Source organism: Oncorhynchus nerka, linkage group LG25 (assembly GCF_034236695.1).
Source record: "Oncorhynchus nerka isolate Pitt River linkage group LG25, Oner_Uvic_2.0, whole genome shotgun sequence".
NCBI lineage: Eukaryota > Metazoa > Chordata > Actinopteri > Salmoniformes > Salmonidae > Oncorhynchus > Oncorhynchus nerka.
The window spans coordinates 27,559,696-27,578,068 of NC_088420.1; the positions used below are offsets into that span (position 1 = coordinate 27,559,696).

At 43.1% G+C, this 18,373-nt stretch overlaps 2 protein-coding genes across 3 annotated transcripts in view; one reads left to right on the top strand and one right to left on the bottom strand.

Annotated features, from left to right (window-relative positions):
• LOC115109305 (septin-7-like) overlaps positions 1 to 11,484 on the top strand; it is a 38,950-nt gene extending 27,466 nt beyond the window's left edge. For both annotated transcript variants that reach the window (XM_029634070.2, XM_029634071.2), the window contains exons 4-13: positions 830 to 930; positions 1,084 to 1,218; positions 3,921 to 4,038; positions 4,148 to 4,240; positions 4,382 to 4,478; positions 7,908 to 7,959; positions 8,081 to 8,209; positions 8,489 to 8,624; positions 8,726 to 8,871; positions 8,992 to 11,484. In XM_029634070.2, the coding sequence (XP_029489930.1) occupies positions 830 to 930; positions 1,084 to 1,218; positions 3,921 to 4,038; positions 4,148 to 4,240; positions 4,382 to 4,478; positions 7,908 to 7,959; positions 8,081 to 8,209; positions 8,489 to 8,624; positions 8,726 to 8,871; positions 8,992 to 9,031 (1,047 nt within the window). In that variant the 3' untranslated portion in view covers positions 9,032 to 11,484. The remainder of the gene's footprint in view (positions 1 to 829; positions 931 to 1,083; positions 1,219 to 3,920; positions 4,039 to 4,147; positions 4,241 to 4,381; positions 4,479 to 7,907; positions 7,960 to 8,080; positions 8,210 to 8,488; positions 8,625 to 8,725; positions 8,872 to 8,991) is intronic.
• On the bottom strand, positions 9,039 to 12,620 carry LOC115108891 (monocyte chemotactic protein 1B-like). Its single transcript, XM_029633452.2, has 3 exons — positions 12,331 to 12,620; positions 12,006 to 12,126; positions 9,039 to 11,830 (listed from the first exon to the last, which is right to left on the bottom strand). Exons 1-3 carry the CDS (start codon positions 12,392 to 12,394, stop codon positions 11,698 to 11,700), a joined length of 318 nt encoding a protein of 105 aa, XP_029489312.2. The 5' UTR covers positions 12,395 to 12,620; the 3' UTR covers positions 9,039 to 11,697.
• Between the last annotated feature and the right edge of the window lie 5,753 nt (positions 12,621 to 18,373).

Here is an 18,373-nt window from a genome sequence, read left to right on the forward strand (position 1 = left end):
TGGAACTGTTTGGGTCGGCCAGATCCACAGTGTAAAAATGGAGGGGTAGACTTGGGGCAAGTGAGCTGTGTGATGTGGCCACTGATGGGTAGACTTGGGGCAAGTGAGCTGTGTGATGTGGCCACTGAGGGGTAGACTTGGGGCAAGTGAGCTGTGTGATGTGGCCACTGAGGGGTAGACTTGGGGCAAGTGAGCTGTGTGATGTGGCCACTGAGGGGTAGACTTGGGGCAAGTGAGCTGTGTGATGTGGCCACTGAGGGGTAGACTTGGGGCAAGTGAGCTGTGTGATGTGGCCACTGAGGGGTAGAAACGGGAAGAGTATTTACATTCCAATAAATCTCTTAACAATCTCTTATGTTTGTCAAATGGTCACATTCTGTCTACTCAGATTTCACTGAACTGATGGGTGTGTGTTTTGGGGGTTTTCTTCCTTTGTTTTTCATTCACTGAAGTTGATTTTTGCACACACACACACACACACAGTCAAACACTTACAAAAGTGTTTTGAATGCTTGATATATGCCCAGCTTTTTGTTTTCAGAGAGACTGAAAGGGATCAAGCCAAAATAACTACCCTTGTGAAAACGAAAGTATGCAGCCAAACAGAGAGCCGCTGAAACTAACAGCAGCAGGGAGAGAATTATATATTAGTCTCCTAAACTGAGAAGAAGAAGAAAAATCAACCAACACTATTATCACTGAGTCCCAGCTGCCACTCTGATCAAGAGAACGTGATGACACTATTGATGAACTGTAGTGTGTGGAGGCGCTGAGGGATAACATGGAAACTATGGAGTGCTGTTTTAGAGAAACTGTTGCTGTTTTACAGGTGGAGCAGTCCAAGGTTCTGGTGAAGGAAGGGGGTGTCCAACTCACTCTCACCATCGTCGATACACCAGGGTTCGGAGATGCAGTGGATAATAGTAACTGGTGAGTATTGGGAGTAATTGTGAGCATGTATGAATGACAGTTTGTATGTTGTGTAGGAGTGAATATATGCTCTCTGAGTCAATGAGAGCCTACATGTAGAGTAAACAACATTTTCCTATTTTCTCTCTCTCTCCTTAATCATCCCCCTCTCAGCTGGCAGCCTGTCATTAACTACATTGACAGTAAGTGTGAGGACTTCCTGAATGCGGAGTCCAGGGTGAACCGAAGACTGATGCCAGACAACAGGGTTCACTGCTGCCTGTACTTCATCGCCCCCTCTGGCCATGGGTGAGTACTGACACTGACAGGCCTTGTAGGGACAGGCCCTTTGTCATGGACCAGTACTACAATGATGCCGTAGAACATACAGTATGTATGATGCCTATGCTACCCACCTTGTCTCATAAAGAGACTCGTATGAGCTGAAGCACACTTGTTATACAGTATGTGTACTGGATAACATGGATCATAGAAATTCTAGATTTAAAAACATTCCCTCTATATAATAAAATATGCCATTTAACAGACACTTTTATCCAAAGTGACTTAGTCATGGATGCATTTACCTATGGGTGGTCCTCGAACCCACTACTCTGGCATTATAAGCGCCAAAGCCGTGCTCTACCAACTGAGCTACAGAGGACCACTTCCCTGTGCTGCTTCTGAGTTAGAGTACCCACGTATTCGTATGTGTATTACACTCATTGTTATATAAGCCACGATGCTATTGCTTCTATATGCTTTTGATCGTGTGCCTTTGCCTTTATCTATGCTTCTCTGCCTACCTATGTATGTGAGGCTGAATGTGAACATGAGTGGATTGGATTGTAGGCGTAGCCATGGGTCCACATGTGAGTGGGAAGTGAGAGAGAGATGTAGGCTGCCAATGTTGTGACCCACAAGGTTGCATAACACCCACTAGACTGAGCGTGCTCTGTGGAAGATGAGCATTCTCACCATCACTGAGCCAGCTAATCAGGAGGCAGCAGCTCGCTGAGGAGCCCCAGAGCTCAGAATCCCTGGGAACGGGAGGTTTTAGTTTCAGCCTAGAAAATTGCCTCAATAGCAACTCAGCTAGGTCCACAATTTGTATCATAGCACACCCTATCCAACCTCACACCTTTTAACAAACCATGATTGCTGTAATTATATGCAGCCATAAGGAGTAGGGACACATGGTTGCTGTAATTATATGTAGCCATAAGGAGTAGGGACACATGGTTGCTGTAATTATATGCAGCCATAAGGAGTAGGGACACATGGTTGCTGTAATTATATGTAGCCATAAGGAGTAGGGACACATGGTTGCTGTAATTATATGTAGCCATAAGGAGTAGGGACACATGGTTGCTGTAATTATATGCAGCCATAAGGAGTAGGGACACATGGTTGCTGTAATTATATGCAGCCATAAGGAGTAGGGACACATGGTTGCTGTAATTATATGTAGCCATAAGGAGTAGGGACACATGGTTGCTGTAATTATATGTAGCCATAAGGAGTAGGGACACATGGTTGCTGTAATTATATGCAGCCATAAGGAGTAGGGACACATGGTTGCTGTAATTATATGCAGCCATAAGGAGTAGGGACACATGGTTGCTGTAATTATATGTAGCCATAAAGAGTAGGGACACATGGTTGCTGTAATTATATGCAGCAATAAGGAGTAGGGACACATGGTTGCTGTAATTATATGCAGCCATAAGGAGTAGGGACACATGGTTGCTGTAATTATATGTAGCAATAAGGAGTAGGGACACATGGTTGTTGTAATTATATGCAGCCATAAGGAGTAGGGACACATGGTTGCTGTAATTATATGTAGCCATAAGGAGTAGGGACACATGGTTGCTGTAATTATATGTAGCCATAAGGAATAGGGACACATGGTTGCTGTAATTATATGTAGCCATAAGGAGTAGGGACACATGATTGCTGTAATTATATGCAGCCATAAGGAGTAGGGACACATGGTTGTTGTAATTATATGTAGCCATAAGGAGTAGGGACACATGGTTGCTGTAATTATATGTAGCCATAAGGAGTAGGGACACATGGTTGCTGTAATTATATGCAGCCATAAGGAGTAGGGACACATGATTGCTGTAATTATATGCAGCCATAAGGAGTAGGGACACATGTTTGCTGTAATTCTATAAGACCCACACAAGGTGATGTATTAAGAGATCAGAGGTCATGTCAGCCCTTGCCTCTGACCCCCCTGCTCCTGATAATGTGGAGAGAAATTCAGAACATGACATTTAATCTTTGTCAGGTCTGTCTCTGTCTCTCTCCCCACTTCATAAGCCTCCTTTATTCTTGTGACCTGTAAACAGCTGGAGTGTTGCTCTGTATCTCTACATTCATGGAATACTCAGCAGCAGCACCCCCCCTTACTGCTCTGCCCCCTCCAGGCCTTCCCTCCGGTCCCTGGACAGAACTCACTCTCTCAGGCCACTGAGAAGAATAGCCCCTTTGTCCACCTACTCCCTCACCAGTCAGAGTGAGAACAAAGAGAATCCCTCATGGGCCCACCATGACATAATTATTAGTGGTCGCTGACTGTAAAAAAGAAAATACAGGAAAATAAGTCAGTCACTGTTTCTTTGATTCCTTTGTACCCCCACTGTGTTTTCATGCCAGTGACCCTCTACCGGTGACATAATGAACTGCATCAGTTTGAGCATAAAGTGTACTTATGGTGTTGGTGATATGTCGGAAACTCTGACATTTCCGACTTGCTAACCTAGGCGGAAGAGTCGGATCCTGAGTTTCCCCATTGGGAGGTATCAAAATCAACCACAATGAAGCTCTACGCAAATAACTTGCGTTCACTTTAACGCAGAGGTTCTGAATGGTGTGAATGCGGCATAACTGCAGAGAATTATTCAGGACGATGTCACATCAAAGCATAGATCAGCCTTCCCTGCCTGCCTGTGTTTGTCTGACTGGATGACTGTAACTGTAATGTGTGAATTTCTCTTTAGGCTAAAGCCCCTGGACATTGAGTTTATGAAGCGTCTCCATGACAAGGTCAACGTGATCCCTCTCATCGCCAAGGCAGACACCCTGACACCTGAGGAATGCCAGCTATTCAAGAAACAGGTGTGGGTGTGGGTGTGTGGTAATTCTTTGTGTTAGCACAAACCCATTGTGTGTACCGGTATGTGTGTGGCAATAACTCATGTCATTTTTACCTTCAACTCATCCTCAGATCATGAAGGAAATCCAAGAACACAAGATCCAGATCTACGAGTTTCCTGACATAGAGGACGATGAGGACAGCAAGCTTATCCGGAAGATCAAGGTAGTGTGCAAAGAGAGGGAGCGAGACGGATAGTCAACCTGTATCAGTTCACACTAGTCCCTATCTGCCCAGTAATATATTGTGGATACTGTACAGGCTCACTGATTAACTGACGCTGGTCCCTCTGTCCCTGTGTGGCAGGAGCGGATGCCTCTGGCAGTGGTTGGCAGCAATGTGGTGATCGAAGTCAACGGCAAGAAGGTCAGAGGTCGTCAGTACCCCTGGGGCGTGGCAGAAGGTAGGTTCAGCATGTTCCGGGCTGGGTTCTCTGTTCTCTAGCTCAGATGAGACGAGATATTGGCATGATGTTGAGGGTTGTACTGCTCTTTATTAATGTCACTCACTGTGCCATGCTTGAGGACGGAGTGTGGAGATCCAGTGTAGGGAGGCCGCATGGTCTTCTCCCCCGATAGTGTGTCTGACAGGGATTCTGGAAAAGGGGGACAGGGATGTAATAGGGTGTCATGGGCCCCCTGACAGTAAATACTGTACTGTACCGCTCACTGACATCAGAGGGAAAGACTGTCACCCTGTTTTTTTTCATCATTGGCCACAATGGATCGTTGTTGTTGTTCTCCACTTGATTTTCTTTTGTTTTAGTCCCCTAAAATACTATTATTTTTTTTCATTTTCAAGTGTTGCTCTGTGGTTGACCGTTTATCAGTCTTTCACTTTTTCATTCTTTCTTTTCTCTTTTTCCTTTCCATCTATTCTTTTCCATGACTGACAGAGGGCATTTTTGGTAAACAAAACCATCTCTCACTTTTTCTACTACTCTCCCTCAGGCCTTCCTCCCCTCTTCACCTTTATGTTGCTGTGACATTAGGTTGATGGTCAGGGGTCATGGAGAAAACTAAAGGCTGTTCAGTGCTGACGCTACTCCTAGAATAAAGCAAAATCACCCTCTAACTTGTGTTTATAGGGGCCTAATTATCTTAATATAAAAAGTCATACATTTTCCAAAACTCTGAGCCACCTTTTATCTGTTTTTGTCATCATTTGGCCACTCATACAATTATAGACATGTTAAGAGATAAAGGCGCATTTGCACAAACTTATTGTATACATAATGTCAATGTATACACATTTTGCATGCATGCTCTACAAACATTCGCTCACGTATATAGCTACACACTCTTGCTCTAAATCCTGGTGCCATGATGCTGTTTGCTGGCACTCCATACCTGTAGTTGCACTCTGTGTCCACAGGGGGTCACTCACACTAGTATACTGAACAAAAATATAAACTCAACATGCAACAAGTTCAAAGATTTTACTGAGTTGCAGTTCATAGAAGGAAATCAGTCAATTGAAATAATAATTATAATAATTAGGCCCTAATCTATGCATTTCACATGACTGGGCAGGGGAGCAGCCATGGGTGGGCCTGGGAAGGCGTTTTTTTCTCCACAAGGGCTTTATTAGAGACAGAAATACTACTCAGCACCCCTATCCCCCTCCTCAGACGATCCGGCAGGTGAAGATGATTCCCGAGTGGCGCAGCAGTCTAAGGCACTGCATCTCAGTGTAAAAGGCGTCACTACAGTCTCTGGTTCGAATCCAGACTGTTTCATATCCGGCTGTGATTGGGAGTCTCATAGAGGGCGGCGCACAATTGGCCCAGCGTCGTCTGGGTTTGGCCGGGGTCGGCCGTCATTGAAAATAAGAATTTGTTCTTGACTGACTTGCCTAGTTAAATAAAGATAAATAAAAATATGCCGGATGTGGAGGTCCTGTGCTGACGTGGTTACAAGTGGTTTACAGTGTGAGGCCGGTTGGATGTACTGCCAGATTCTCTAAAACGATGTTGGAGGTAGCTTGTGGTATAGAAATGAACATTTCAATTCTCTGGCAACAGCTCTGGTGGACATTCCTGCAGTCAGCATGCCAATTGCACGCTCCCTCAACTTGAGACATCTGTAGCGTTGTGTGACAACTGCACATTTTTTGGGCATTTTATTGTCCCCAGCACAAGGTTCAACTATGTAATGATCATGTTGTTTAATCAGCTTCTTGATATGCCACACCTGTCAGGTGGATGGAACATCTTGGAAAAGGAGACATTCTCACTAAAAAGGATGTAAACAAATTTGTGTGTTCAATTTGAGAGAAATAAGCTTTTTGTGTGTATGAAACATTTCTGGTATCTTTTATTTCAGCTCATGAAACATGAGACCAACACTTTACATGTTGCGTTCATATTTTTGTTCAGTATACATTGCATATTGATGCATAGAGCATTTTACAATAAGTACCTGGTCATGAGCGAAGACATTTTTCACTGCTCTTGGCTCATTCAATGGAAACGTCCATGCATGTATCATAACCTAACAAACATTCAATGGAAACGTCCATGCATGTATCATAACCTAACAAACATTCAATGGAAACGTCCATGCATGTATCATAACCTAACAAACATTCAATGGAAACGTCCATGCATGTATCATAACCTAACAAACATTCAATGGAAACGTCCATGCATGTATCATAACCTAACAAACATTCGTAGCTAAAGCACTCTGGTTTAAAACTCCAGATGGGCAGCTGACCTCTTGCTCGCGATATTTCTGTTTTAATGTCAGAGCACTGAAAACAGTGAGGGGGCAACAACCATTCAGTCCAGCATACATCAGGAGTTTTTAGCCAATCGGCCGAGGGTGTATCTTTCCATCAGCGCTACAACCCTGCTTTGTTGTGTCCCTATCACCCTTTGAACCCAACCCTCCTCCACTCCCGCCCCATCACTGAGGCTGGCCTGCCCTGCAAGCCATCATACCCCCTCATGTAACCCCTGGTTCAGTAGACAGTCAGGTTGGACAGACACGGGTTATGGGGGTCACCTGGGCTCCTGTGTGCCCTCCCTTCATCAAAGTCACTCAGGTAGGTGACATCTGGGGATTGGTTGGCAGACGGGGCTCTATGCATGCACCTCGTGGTAAGGTGTCCTCCTGAGATCCACAGCTGACAGCGGGATGCATATTAGGTTTAGCCCTAGAGGAGGTGGGGCCTGGGGAGAGGAGCCATGTTTTGATCAGGAAAGAGGAGGAATCCACATCCTCAGCAGCAGCACAGCGTCTGCAGTCCTTTTCCAGAATCCCATGTGATCTTCTAACCGTGTGTTTGTCTGAGCAGAGAGACTGTATGGCCATCTAATCAGCTGAAATGAATGGCTTAGGGCAGTAGTCTGTCTGATCGGTGAGATGTTTGTCTATCTGACTGTTGTTGTTTACTCCATGTATACTACTGAATGTCTGTCTGAACAGTGGTCCAGTGAGATGTCCTGTCTCTGTGTTAGCAAGCAGTGATAGGTTTGACGGTGTCTGTGTGTAAACTAAATAATGTGTCTGCTCAGTGAACAGTCTAACTGACTGAGCATGGCTCCTTTTGGCTCATGCATTTGTGTGTTGACTGTGTCTGTCTGTGTTTGACTACCTAACTGTCTCATCAGCTAATAGGCTGATTGTACACTTGACTAGCTGAGTGACCCAGTGCTTTTTGGCTCCAGAAGTAGAGATTGTCCCGTTTGATCCGAGAGCCTTTGTAATGTCGTTAGACACCAATTATTATTGGGAACTCTGGGAAGTGGTGTGTATTCTACCAGTAGACACAGTAATGATGAGATTCATCTCAAAAGGTCTCTGACATCTCTCTCTTCCTGTTTCAGTGGAGAACGGGGAGCACTGTGACTTTACTGTCTTACGGAACATGCTGATCAGGTGAGAGACAGAGGATGCATGCCAAAGTGATTTATACCGCAGCATTTACAGTATGTACAGTGATATCGTTAGAATTAGTGATATCGTTATTTGAGATAACGTTAGCAATTCCCTCCTGTAGGACCCATATGCAAGATCTGAAGGATGTGACTAACAACGTCCACTATGAGAACTACCGCAGCAGGAAGCTTGCTGCCGTCACCTGCAATGGAGGAGTGGACACCAGCAAGACCAAGAACCAAATGACCAGGTAGGAGAGAGACCCTAATCATCAGAGGAAATGCCACAGTTCTGATATGTTGAATAGTATTCAGACAGTAATAATCTAAATGACGTTAAGAGAACAAATAGCAATATCATTCATTTGCTATGAAGCTTTATTTCATAGATGAACCTTTGGTTTGATACTTTAAGGTATTGTCATACTGTCGTTAAGTGACAGTTGACAAGACTATATTAGATGTGATTCATGAATCACTGGTCACTGTTAGTGATGCTTGTTGTCTGGTCTCTCAACTTTGACCTGTAGGAGCCCCCTGGCCCAGATGGAGGAGGAGCGGAGGGAACATGTCATGAAGATGAAGAAGATGGAGACTGAGATGGAGCAGGTGTTTGAGATGAAGGTCAAGGAGAAGAAACAGAAACTGAAGGACTCTGAGGCCGAGGTGTGTGTGTGTACCAATGGGGACAGGAGAGGTAGAGAGTGTTTGTCCGTGTGGGGGGGTATTTGGGTCTTAGTAAGTTTTTGCCACCCTTCCCTTCTCAGCTGGAGCGACGCCACGAGCAGATGAAAAAGAACTTGGAGGCTCAGTATAAGGAACTGGAGGAGAAGAAGCGTCACCATGAGGAAGAGAAGTCAAACTGGGAGGCACAGCAACGTATACTGGAGCAGCAGAAACTTGACGCTTCTAAGTGAGTGTCTGACACATTTACTCATCCTTGCTCTTTTTCTCTCAAACATACAGTATGCTTTATCTATTTCTCAATGTAATGCAATGCTGAAATGTGACATTTCCCTTTCTCTTTTTACAGGACCATGGAAAAGAACAAAAAGAAAGGAAAAATATTTTAAGAGTTGAACCTATTCCTCCAATGAAATATTACAAACTTGTTTTTACATCCTTTTAGATGGTCACACGATCTGTAACCCGCAAACCACACCACACACACACACACACACACATATTGTACTATAGTAGACATTCCATACCAACATTCCAAATGTATGTTTCTCTTGTAGTACATGTCAGACATGGACCTCACACATCACTAACTCACTCTCATACAGTACATACAATACACCCCAATTACTCACTCTCATACAGTACACCCCAATTACTCACTCTCATACAGTACATACAATACACCCCAATTACTCACTCTCATACAGTACATACAACACACCCCAATTACTCACTCTCATACAGTACATACAACACACCCCAATTACTCACTCTCATACAGTACATACAACACACCCCAATTACTCACTCTCATACAGTACATACAACACACCCCAATTACTCACTCTCATACAGTACATACAACACACCCCAATTACTCACTCTCATACAGTACATACAATACACCCCAATTACTCACTCTCATACAGTACATACAATACACCCCAATTACTCACTCTCATACAGTACATACAATACACCCCAATTACTCACTCTCATACAGTACATACAACACACCCCAATTACTCACTCTCATACAGTACATACAACACACCCCAATTACTCACTCTCATACAGTACATACAACACACCCCAATTACTCACTCTCATACAGTACATACAACACACCCCAATTACTCACTCTCATACAGTACATACAACACACACACAGCCACATCGCTCTCTTGGAGTCTCTGCCAAAACCTTAACCTTTTTATGTGGGAATGCATGTGAATGTGAAAGTCAATGCCTATTCTTGACATGGAGGAAATGATGTCCCTCTGATCTGAGTTTTACACATGGCAGGCACCATGCATAGTCATCCTTTACACAAGTGTACTACAGACTGTTTTCTAGATGCTGCTCTGGCCACTTAACTCGCCTGTTTCTTCCAGTACAGGCAGCTCAAGTCTTAGACTATTCGCAAGCACACTCTATTGTGACATGTGTAAACACATAATCATATACAGTCTGAAATTCCCCGAACACCTGGTACATGTGCATGTTAAACACCACACTTTGGAGTGTGTGTCCAGGGGGGGACAATGTAGGTGGTCATTAAGGGTTTGAGTCAGGTCAGAGAGTATAAGAAAAAAGGAAAATAATTGTGTGGAATGATGACAGTGAAAAGTCAAGATGAATATGCCAGGTTCAGGAAAAGGGATGACCTATCTCGTGTGTGTGTGTGTGTGTGTGTGTGCCTCCGATTTTTACTAATAGAACACACATGTAACGTTAACAGGAAAATTGTCAGTGTTATAGCAACATTATCTGGATACTGAAGTAGATAATCATTTCCCTATTATATAGATGATATTACACAAATCGCATGGGTGTCTAAAACAATGATAACCGTGACAATGTTTTATGTGAAGTGATGGATTTTGTGGAAGCCCTGAACCTAAAGCCCTATCTATCCCTTGTCCTCTCTCTCCCCGTCTCGTCCTCTCTCTCTCCCCGTCTCGTCCTCTCTCTCTCTCTCCCCGTCTCGTCCCTCTCTCTCTCTCCCCGTCTCGTCCTCTCTCTCTCTCTCCCCGTCTCGTCCTCTCTCTCTCTCTCCCCGTCTCGTCCTCTCTCTCTCTCTCCCCGTCTCGTCCTCTCTCTCTCTCTCCCCGTCTCGTCCTCTCTCTCTCTCTCCCCATCCTCTCTCTCTCCCCGTCTCGTCCTCTGTTCTAAAGACTGTGCTGAAACCTCTATATGCATGGGTTTGTCCCAAACGCATGGTGAGACTAACACTAAGCCACACTGTGTGACACCTCAAAGCCCTTACCTCTCTGAGGATCGTCAAGTTTTATTTTAATATATAATGTATGGTTGGAGAACTAAGATTTCTTAAACCCAGTAGGATCATTACAGTAAGTGGTTCATAAGCCAATATTTTAGCCTAGTCTTGATTTTACAAACCTGTAGAATCTTAACAGATGCATCGAAGCCATGCAAAAGGGACCGACGCAGACAACACACATCTAGTATCTAACCCCTGTACTTCTTCTCTGGTTTACATTCATAATGGAAATGACTCAATTGTTATATAATTCACAACTGAACACAAACTCAAAATCACTGTGAATTAACAGAGGACAACCTTTGACCCAACCTACACTGGTCAGTAAAAGGCTCAGTTGAGCGAAGTTCTGAAACAAACCTTTTTTAAATAGTACTTTAACCAATCCCTTATCCTAGAAACCCCCCACCAAGGTAGTCATAACTTTAGGAGGAGTTTGGTTTTTTTGTATTGTTTTTTTATATGTACACTGTTTTCAGCTTTATTTGGTTCTTCATTTTATCATCTGTTCTCTATCTAACTGTACATTATTATATTAAAGATGAGACTTATGTTTAAGTCAAATGTTCTCATTTTATTTAAGCAGTGGATTCTCACATACAGTATTCACATAAACAAAAAGGTGTGTACACCAACACTCCTTCCCCAATTCCATATGTCGCAAAATAGTAATTGCTGCATTCTAAGTGATAAACATGTCACTTAGAATGCATTGCTTGCATGTTGATGACTATATAGTCTTGTGAGGCTTGAGTCATGATGAGGAGGTTATCAAGAATAACTGGAACCCTCAATGCCGCTACTTGTGGCCACAGCTGCTGGCTGCTTGACCCGGTTGAAGGCTTTCTGTACCCACGGCACACTTGACTGGAAGCAAATCACTCTGCCCTCAACAGTTCTGACCCTGTTGTAGAGGGATAATGGTACAAAGGAGAAACATCAGGCGGGTTCTATTGCTTGTATGATTGTTGCAAGTCAGTAGTTCTTCTGTCTTCCATAACTGAGACAATGCTAGGGCCCCGAACTAAGCAGTTGTCCTTTTGGTCTGTGGCATCAGAGGAAGAGGAACAAACACTTACACAAAAGCTGGTCGGGGGCATCCACTGTGAGTTCTCTGGATGGAGTCGATCTTCTTGGGGGGCACTCTAATTTTGGAGAAGCTGAAACAGCAGCTGTCAGGTGATGACTCCAGTCCAAGAGCTGTGGGGGAATAAGATGTCAATTAGAACATCCTTCGATTACTATTTCCTAGCATAAGCCATAAGGCAACCCGACCCAAGATAAGTATGACAAGCTCTTTACAGGTATATAATCAAAATCATGAAAGGAGTCACCTAGCCAAGTTATAAATGGGCATATAAGCACACATTGGTTACAATCCTCATGAAAACTTAATGAACTTACGGATAGCATAGGACTGGGATACTGTCAGCAGCAATAACCCAAGAGCCAAGCAGGTAGTCTTCATGATGATTTGAGATGTCGAAAGTCTGGCGTTTGACCTGTCTTTGTTTTGGTTCCTCTGTAGTCTGAGTCAATAAGGGTTGCATCTCCTCATATAAATACTCTCAAGATGTATGATGGAACTTCCAGAGTTATATTAATATTTCCTAGAAGAGAATGACATTACGATGTCCAATTTCCATACACCCCCATAGCCTGCCAACCACTACAATATCTATCATCTTTATATTCTACTTCCTTGTCACTTCCTTTTTGAGAGTCAGGGGACTGTAAACATGAGGCGATGAAGATAAGATTAAATGCAGTGCCACCACAGTTCTTGCAAATGATCTCTAGCAACCCTTTGTCGCCGGAAAGCGAATGACGAATCATCACAAAAAGTGGATGAAGCCGTAATGGGTCACACTCTATCAGCTATTTGAAGCTATGCAATCATCAACCATCATTCATTTAACAGTCTTCGAAGAAGCTGAACGTTCTGTTGTCCTCTTCCATTATTTAGTTGTAATAGGTCAAAAATTACTATACAATTACTATCACCACAAGCCTTAATAACAAACAATATTGAGATGTACAGTGCATTCGGAAAGTATTCAGATCCCTTGACTTCTTCCACGTTTTGTTACGTTACAACCTTATTCTAAAATGGATTCAATATATTTTTCCATTATCAATCTACACACAATACCCCATAATTACAAAGCAAAAGCAATGTTTTAGACATTTTTGCAACAAACAAAATAAATTACTGAAATATTACATTTACATAAGTATTCAGACCCTTTACTCAGTACTTTGTTAAAGCACCTTTGGCAGCAATTACAGCCTCGAGTCTTCGTGGGTATGATACTACAAGGTTGGCATGCCTATATTTGGGGAGTTTCTCACATTCTCTGTAGATCCTCTCAAGCTCTGTCAGGTTGGATGGGGAGTGTCGCTGCACAGCAATTTTCAGCTCTCTCCAGAGATGTTCGATCAGGTTCATGTCCGGGCTCTGGCTCGGCCACTCAAGGACATTCAGATACTTGTCGAAGCCACTCCTTTGTTGTCTTGACTGTGTGCTTAGGGTTGTTGTCCTGTTGGAAGGTGAACCTTTGCCCCAGTCTAAGGTCCTGAGTGCTCAGAAGCAGTTTTTCATCAAGGATCTCTCTGTACTTTGCTCCGTTCATCTTTCTCTCAATCCTGACTAGTCTCCCACTTCCTGCTGCTGAAAAACATCCCCACAGCATGATGCTGCCACCACCATGCTTCACTGTAGGGATGGTGCCAGGTTTCCTCCAGAAGTGACGCTTGGAATTCAGGCCAAAGTCTTGGTTTCATCAGACCAGAGAATCTTGTTTCTTATGGTCTGAGAGTCCTTTAGATGCCTTTTGGCAAACTCCAAGTGGGTTGTCATGTGCCTTTTACTGAGGAGTGGCTTCCATCTGGCCACACTACCATTAAGGCCTGATTGGTGGAGTGCTGCAGAGATGGGAGAACCTTTCAGAAGGACAACCATCTCCACAGAGGAACTCTGGAGCTCTGTCAGAGTGACCATCGGGTTCTTGGTCACCTCCCTGACCAAGGCCCTTCTCCCCCAGAAGAGTCTTGGTGGTTCCAAACTTCAACCATTTAAGAATGATGGAGGCCACTGTGTTGTTGGGGACCTTCAATGCTGCATAAATGTTTTGGAACCCTTCCCCAGATCTGTGCCTCGACACAATCCTGTCTTGGAGCTCTACGGAGAATTCCTTTGACCTCATGATCTGGTATTTGGTCTGACATACACTGTCAACTGTGGGACCTTATATAGCCAGGTGTGTGCCTTTCCACATCATATCCAATCAATTGAATTTACCACAGAGGGTCTTCAATCAAGTTGTAGAAACATCTAAAGGATGATCAATGTAAACAGGATGCAACTGAGCTCAATTTTGAGAATCAAAGCAAAAGGTCTAAATACTTATGTAGATAAGGTATTTCTGTTTTTTATTTGTAATAAAGTGCAACAAAAATATAAACTGTTTTTGCTTTATTATGGGGTATTGTGTGTAGATTGATGAGAAAAATATATATTTAATCTATTTTAGATTAGGGCTGTAACGTAACAAAATGTGGAAAAAGTAACGGGGTCTGAATACTTTCCGAATGCACTGTATATATGCATGCTAGGTCTACTGTATGACCATTTTCATTTGGTCAAATGATACCAATGACATCAGGAAACCCCCAAGCATTTTCTATTTAAGATTTTTTTTCAAATGCGTGTGAAAAGGAAGTGTTGGGGAAGCTACTCTGAAAATATAGTTATATACAGTGCATTCGGAAAGTACTTAGACCCCTGACTTTTTCCACATTTTGGTATGTTTCAGCCTTATTCTAAAATGTATTAAATCATATTTCTTCTCATCCATATACACACAATAACCCATAATGACAAAGGGAAAACAGGATTTTAGAAATGTTTGCAAAAAATAAATAAACAGAAATACCTTATTTACATACGTATTCAGACCTTTTGCTATGAAACTCAAATTTGAGCTCAGGTGCATTCTGTTAACATTGGTCATCCTTTAGATGTTTCTACAACTTGATTGAAGACCCCCTGTGGTAAATTCAATTGATTGGATATGATTTGGAAAGGTACACGCCTGTCTATATAAGGTCCCACAGTTGACAGTGCATGTTAGACCAAAAACCACGCCATGAGGTCGAAGCAATTGTCCTTAGTGCTTAGAGACAGGATTGTGTCAAGGCACAGATCTGGGGAAGGGTACCAAAAACAATTCTGCAGCATTAAAGGTCCCCATGAAGACCGTGCCCTCCATCATTCTTAAATGGTTGAAGTTTGGAACCACCAAGACTCTTCCTAGAGCTGGCCGCCCGGCCAAACTGAGCAATCGGGGGAGAAGGGCCTTGGTCAGGGAGGTAACCAAGAAACCAATGGTCACTCTGACAGAGCTCCAGAGTTCCTCTGTGGAGATGGGAGAATCTTCCATAAGGACAACCATCTCTGCAGCACTCCACCAATCAGGCCTTTATGGTAGAGTGGCCAGACAGAAGCCACTCCTCAGTAAAAGGCACATGTCAGCCCACTTGGAGTTTTCCATGAGAAACAAGATTCTCTGGTCTGATGAAACCAAGATTTAACTCTTTGGCCTGAATGCCAAGCATCACGTTTGGAGGAAAACTGGCACCATCCCTAAGGTGAAGCATGGTTGTGGCAGCATGATGCTGTGGGGATTATTTTCAGAGGCAGGGACTGGGAGACTAGTCATGGTTGAAGGAAAGATGACCGGAGCAAAGTACAGAGAGATCCTTGATGAGAACCTGCTCCAGAGCGCTCAGGACCTCCGACCGGGGCGAAGGTTCACCCCCCCCCAACAGGACAACAAAGGAGTGGCTTCGGGACAAGTCCCCAAATGTCTTTGAATGGCCCAGCCTGATCCCGGACTTGAACCTGATCGAACATCTCTGGAGAGAGCTGAAAATAGCTGTGCAGTGACGCTCCCCATCCAACCCGACAGAGCTTGAGAGGATCTGCAGAGAAGAATGGGAGAAACTCCCCAAATACAAGTGTGCCAAGCTTGTACCGTCATACCCAAGAAGACACGAGGCTGTAATCACTGCCAAAGGAGCTTCAACAAAGTACTGAGTAGTACTTTCTGAATGCACTGTATATATATAGCTACCAATTACTTCACACTGGAAGAAGTTGAGCTACACTTAAGCTAGCCCTACAAAAAATATATTTTACTCAACTAAACTTAATTTGAAAAAGTAGTTCACTACCTCCAAACTACTTTGTGAAAAATTATCATATGTAAATCTGAAATGTAAAATGTAATAACAGGACACTTTGGGGTCATATAATAACAGAATGTGTAATTTATCCTATTAAACACACAATGTTTCAAGTGAGACTTAGTAAGGTATGTAGTGTGTAGTTCCAATAGCTACTCCGCTACATGGCAAAAAAGTAATTAACTACTGAAAACACCATCCATATTTGAATTTACTTAAACTACCACCAAGCTACTGCAAAATGTTGTTAAATTACTAGTTGAACTACATATAGTTCACTACTCCCCAACACTGTGAAAATGTCAGTGTAGGACGCTGTTGCAGAAGTCTGTGGTGTGGAGCTGTCTGTGACAAGTGGAGATTGTACAGACAACAGATCTTATCAGATATTTTTTACACACATACATACAGTAGCATTTTCATAACATGCTGACTCCCACACACTTGCAACCCCTCATTTTCAACCCTCACCAATTTCCACAGACAGCATTATTGCAGAATACCAATGATTAACTAATGAGATTACTTCAGACCTCGCATGTATGTTCAATCAATGTTAAATGAATGTAGAATGTGTTTGGGATTTGTTGTCCCCCACATGTAAATCAGGGAGGGGACTGTGGATCTGTCTCCGTCCATACACGTTCTCATTCTTATTTTAGTCAAATCTGATCTCAGCCAGCGCTGGCCCAATTTTGAAGACACTTCTGTGAAATGTGTCTTGCCATAGAGATCCGGCATTTACTAAATTACACTGATTGGCCAGATGGTGGAGGTATAACAAGAGATAGGAAAAAGCTCACTTTGAATGTCACACCCCTCACCCCTTGACCTAAAGTATGAATCAGTCAAGGATATTCGTAGTGTAACACAATTTGGTACATGTTGCAAATACTGTCAAGACTCAACATATGCAAGAACATTCATATCGACCACACGGTGGCGCTTTAACAGGCACATGTTTATATCTTGATTTGTATTTGTGTTTGTTATGGATCCCCATTAGCTGCTGCCAATGCAGCAGCTACTCTTCCTGAGGTCCAGAAAAATTAAGGCAGTTTATACAATTGTAAAAACATTACAATACATTCACAACACACTGTGTGCCCTCAGGCCCCTACTCCACCACTACCACATATATACAATACAAAATCCATGTGTACGTGTGTGTATAGTGTGTATGCTATCGTGTGTATGCATGTGTCTGTGCCTATGTTTGTATAGCTTCACAGTCCCCGCTGTTCCATAAGGTGTTTTTTTAATCTGTTTTTTAAATCAAATTTTACTGCTTGCATAAGTTACTTGATGTGGAATAGAGTTCCCTGTAGTCATGGCTCTATTTAGTACTGTGCGCCTTCCATAGTCTGTTTTGGACGGGGACTATGAAGAGATCTCTTCTGGCATGTCTTGTGGGGTATGCATGGGTGTCTGAGCTGTGCCCCAGTAGTTCAAACAGACAGCTTGGTGCATTCAAAATGGCAATACCTCTCATAAATACAAGCAGTGATGAAGTCAATCTCTCCTCCACTCTGTGTTCATCTAAGGGCCAGCTGTGCTGCCCTGTTCTGAACCAATTACTATTTTCCGAAGTCCTTCTTTGTGGCACCTGACAACACTACTGAACAGTAGTCCAGCTGCAACAAAACTAGAGCCTGTAGGACCAGCCTTGTTGACAATATTGTCAAGGAGGCAGAGCAGTGCTGTCATGGACAAACTCCCCATCTTAGCTACTGTTGTATCAACATGTTTTGACCATGACAGTTTACAATCCAGGGTAACTCCAAGCAGTTTGGTCACCTCAACTTGCTCAATTTCCACATTATTTATTACAAGATTTAGTTGAAGTTTAGGGAATGATTTGTCCCAAATACAATGCTTTTAGTTTTAGAAATATTTAGGACGAACCTATTCCTTGCCACCCACTCTGAAACTAACTGCAACTCTTTGTTAAGTGTTGCAGTCATTTCGGTCGCTGTTGTAGCTGACATGTATAGTGTTGTGTTATCAACATACATAGACACGCTGGCTTTCCTCAAAGCCAGTAGCAATTAATTAGTAAAGATTGAAAAAGAAATGGGCCTAGACAGCTGCCTTGGGGAATTCCTGATTCTACCTGGATTATGTTGGAAAGGCTTCCATTAAAGAACACCCTCTGTGTTCTGTTAGACAGGTAACTCTTTATCCCCAATATAGCAGGCGG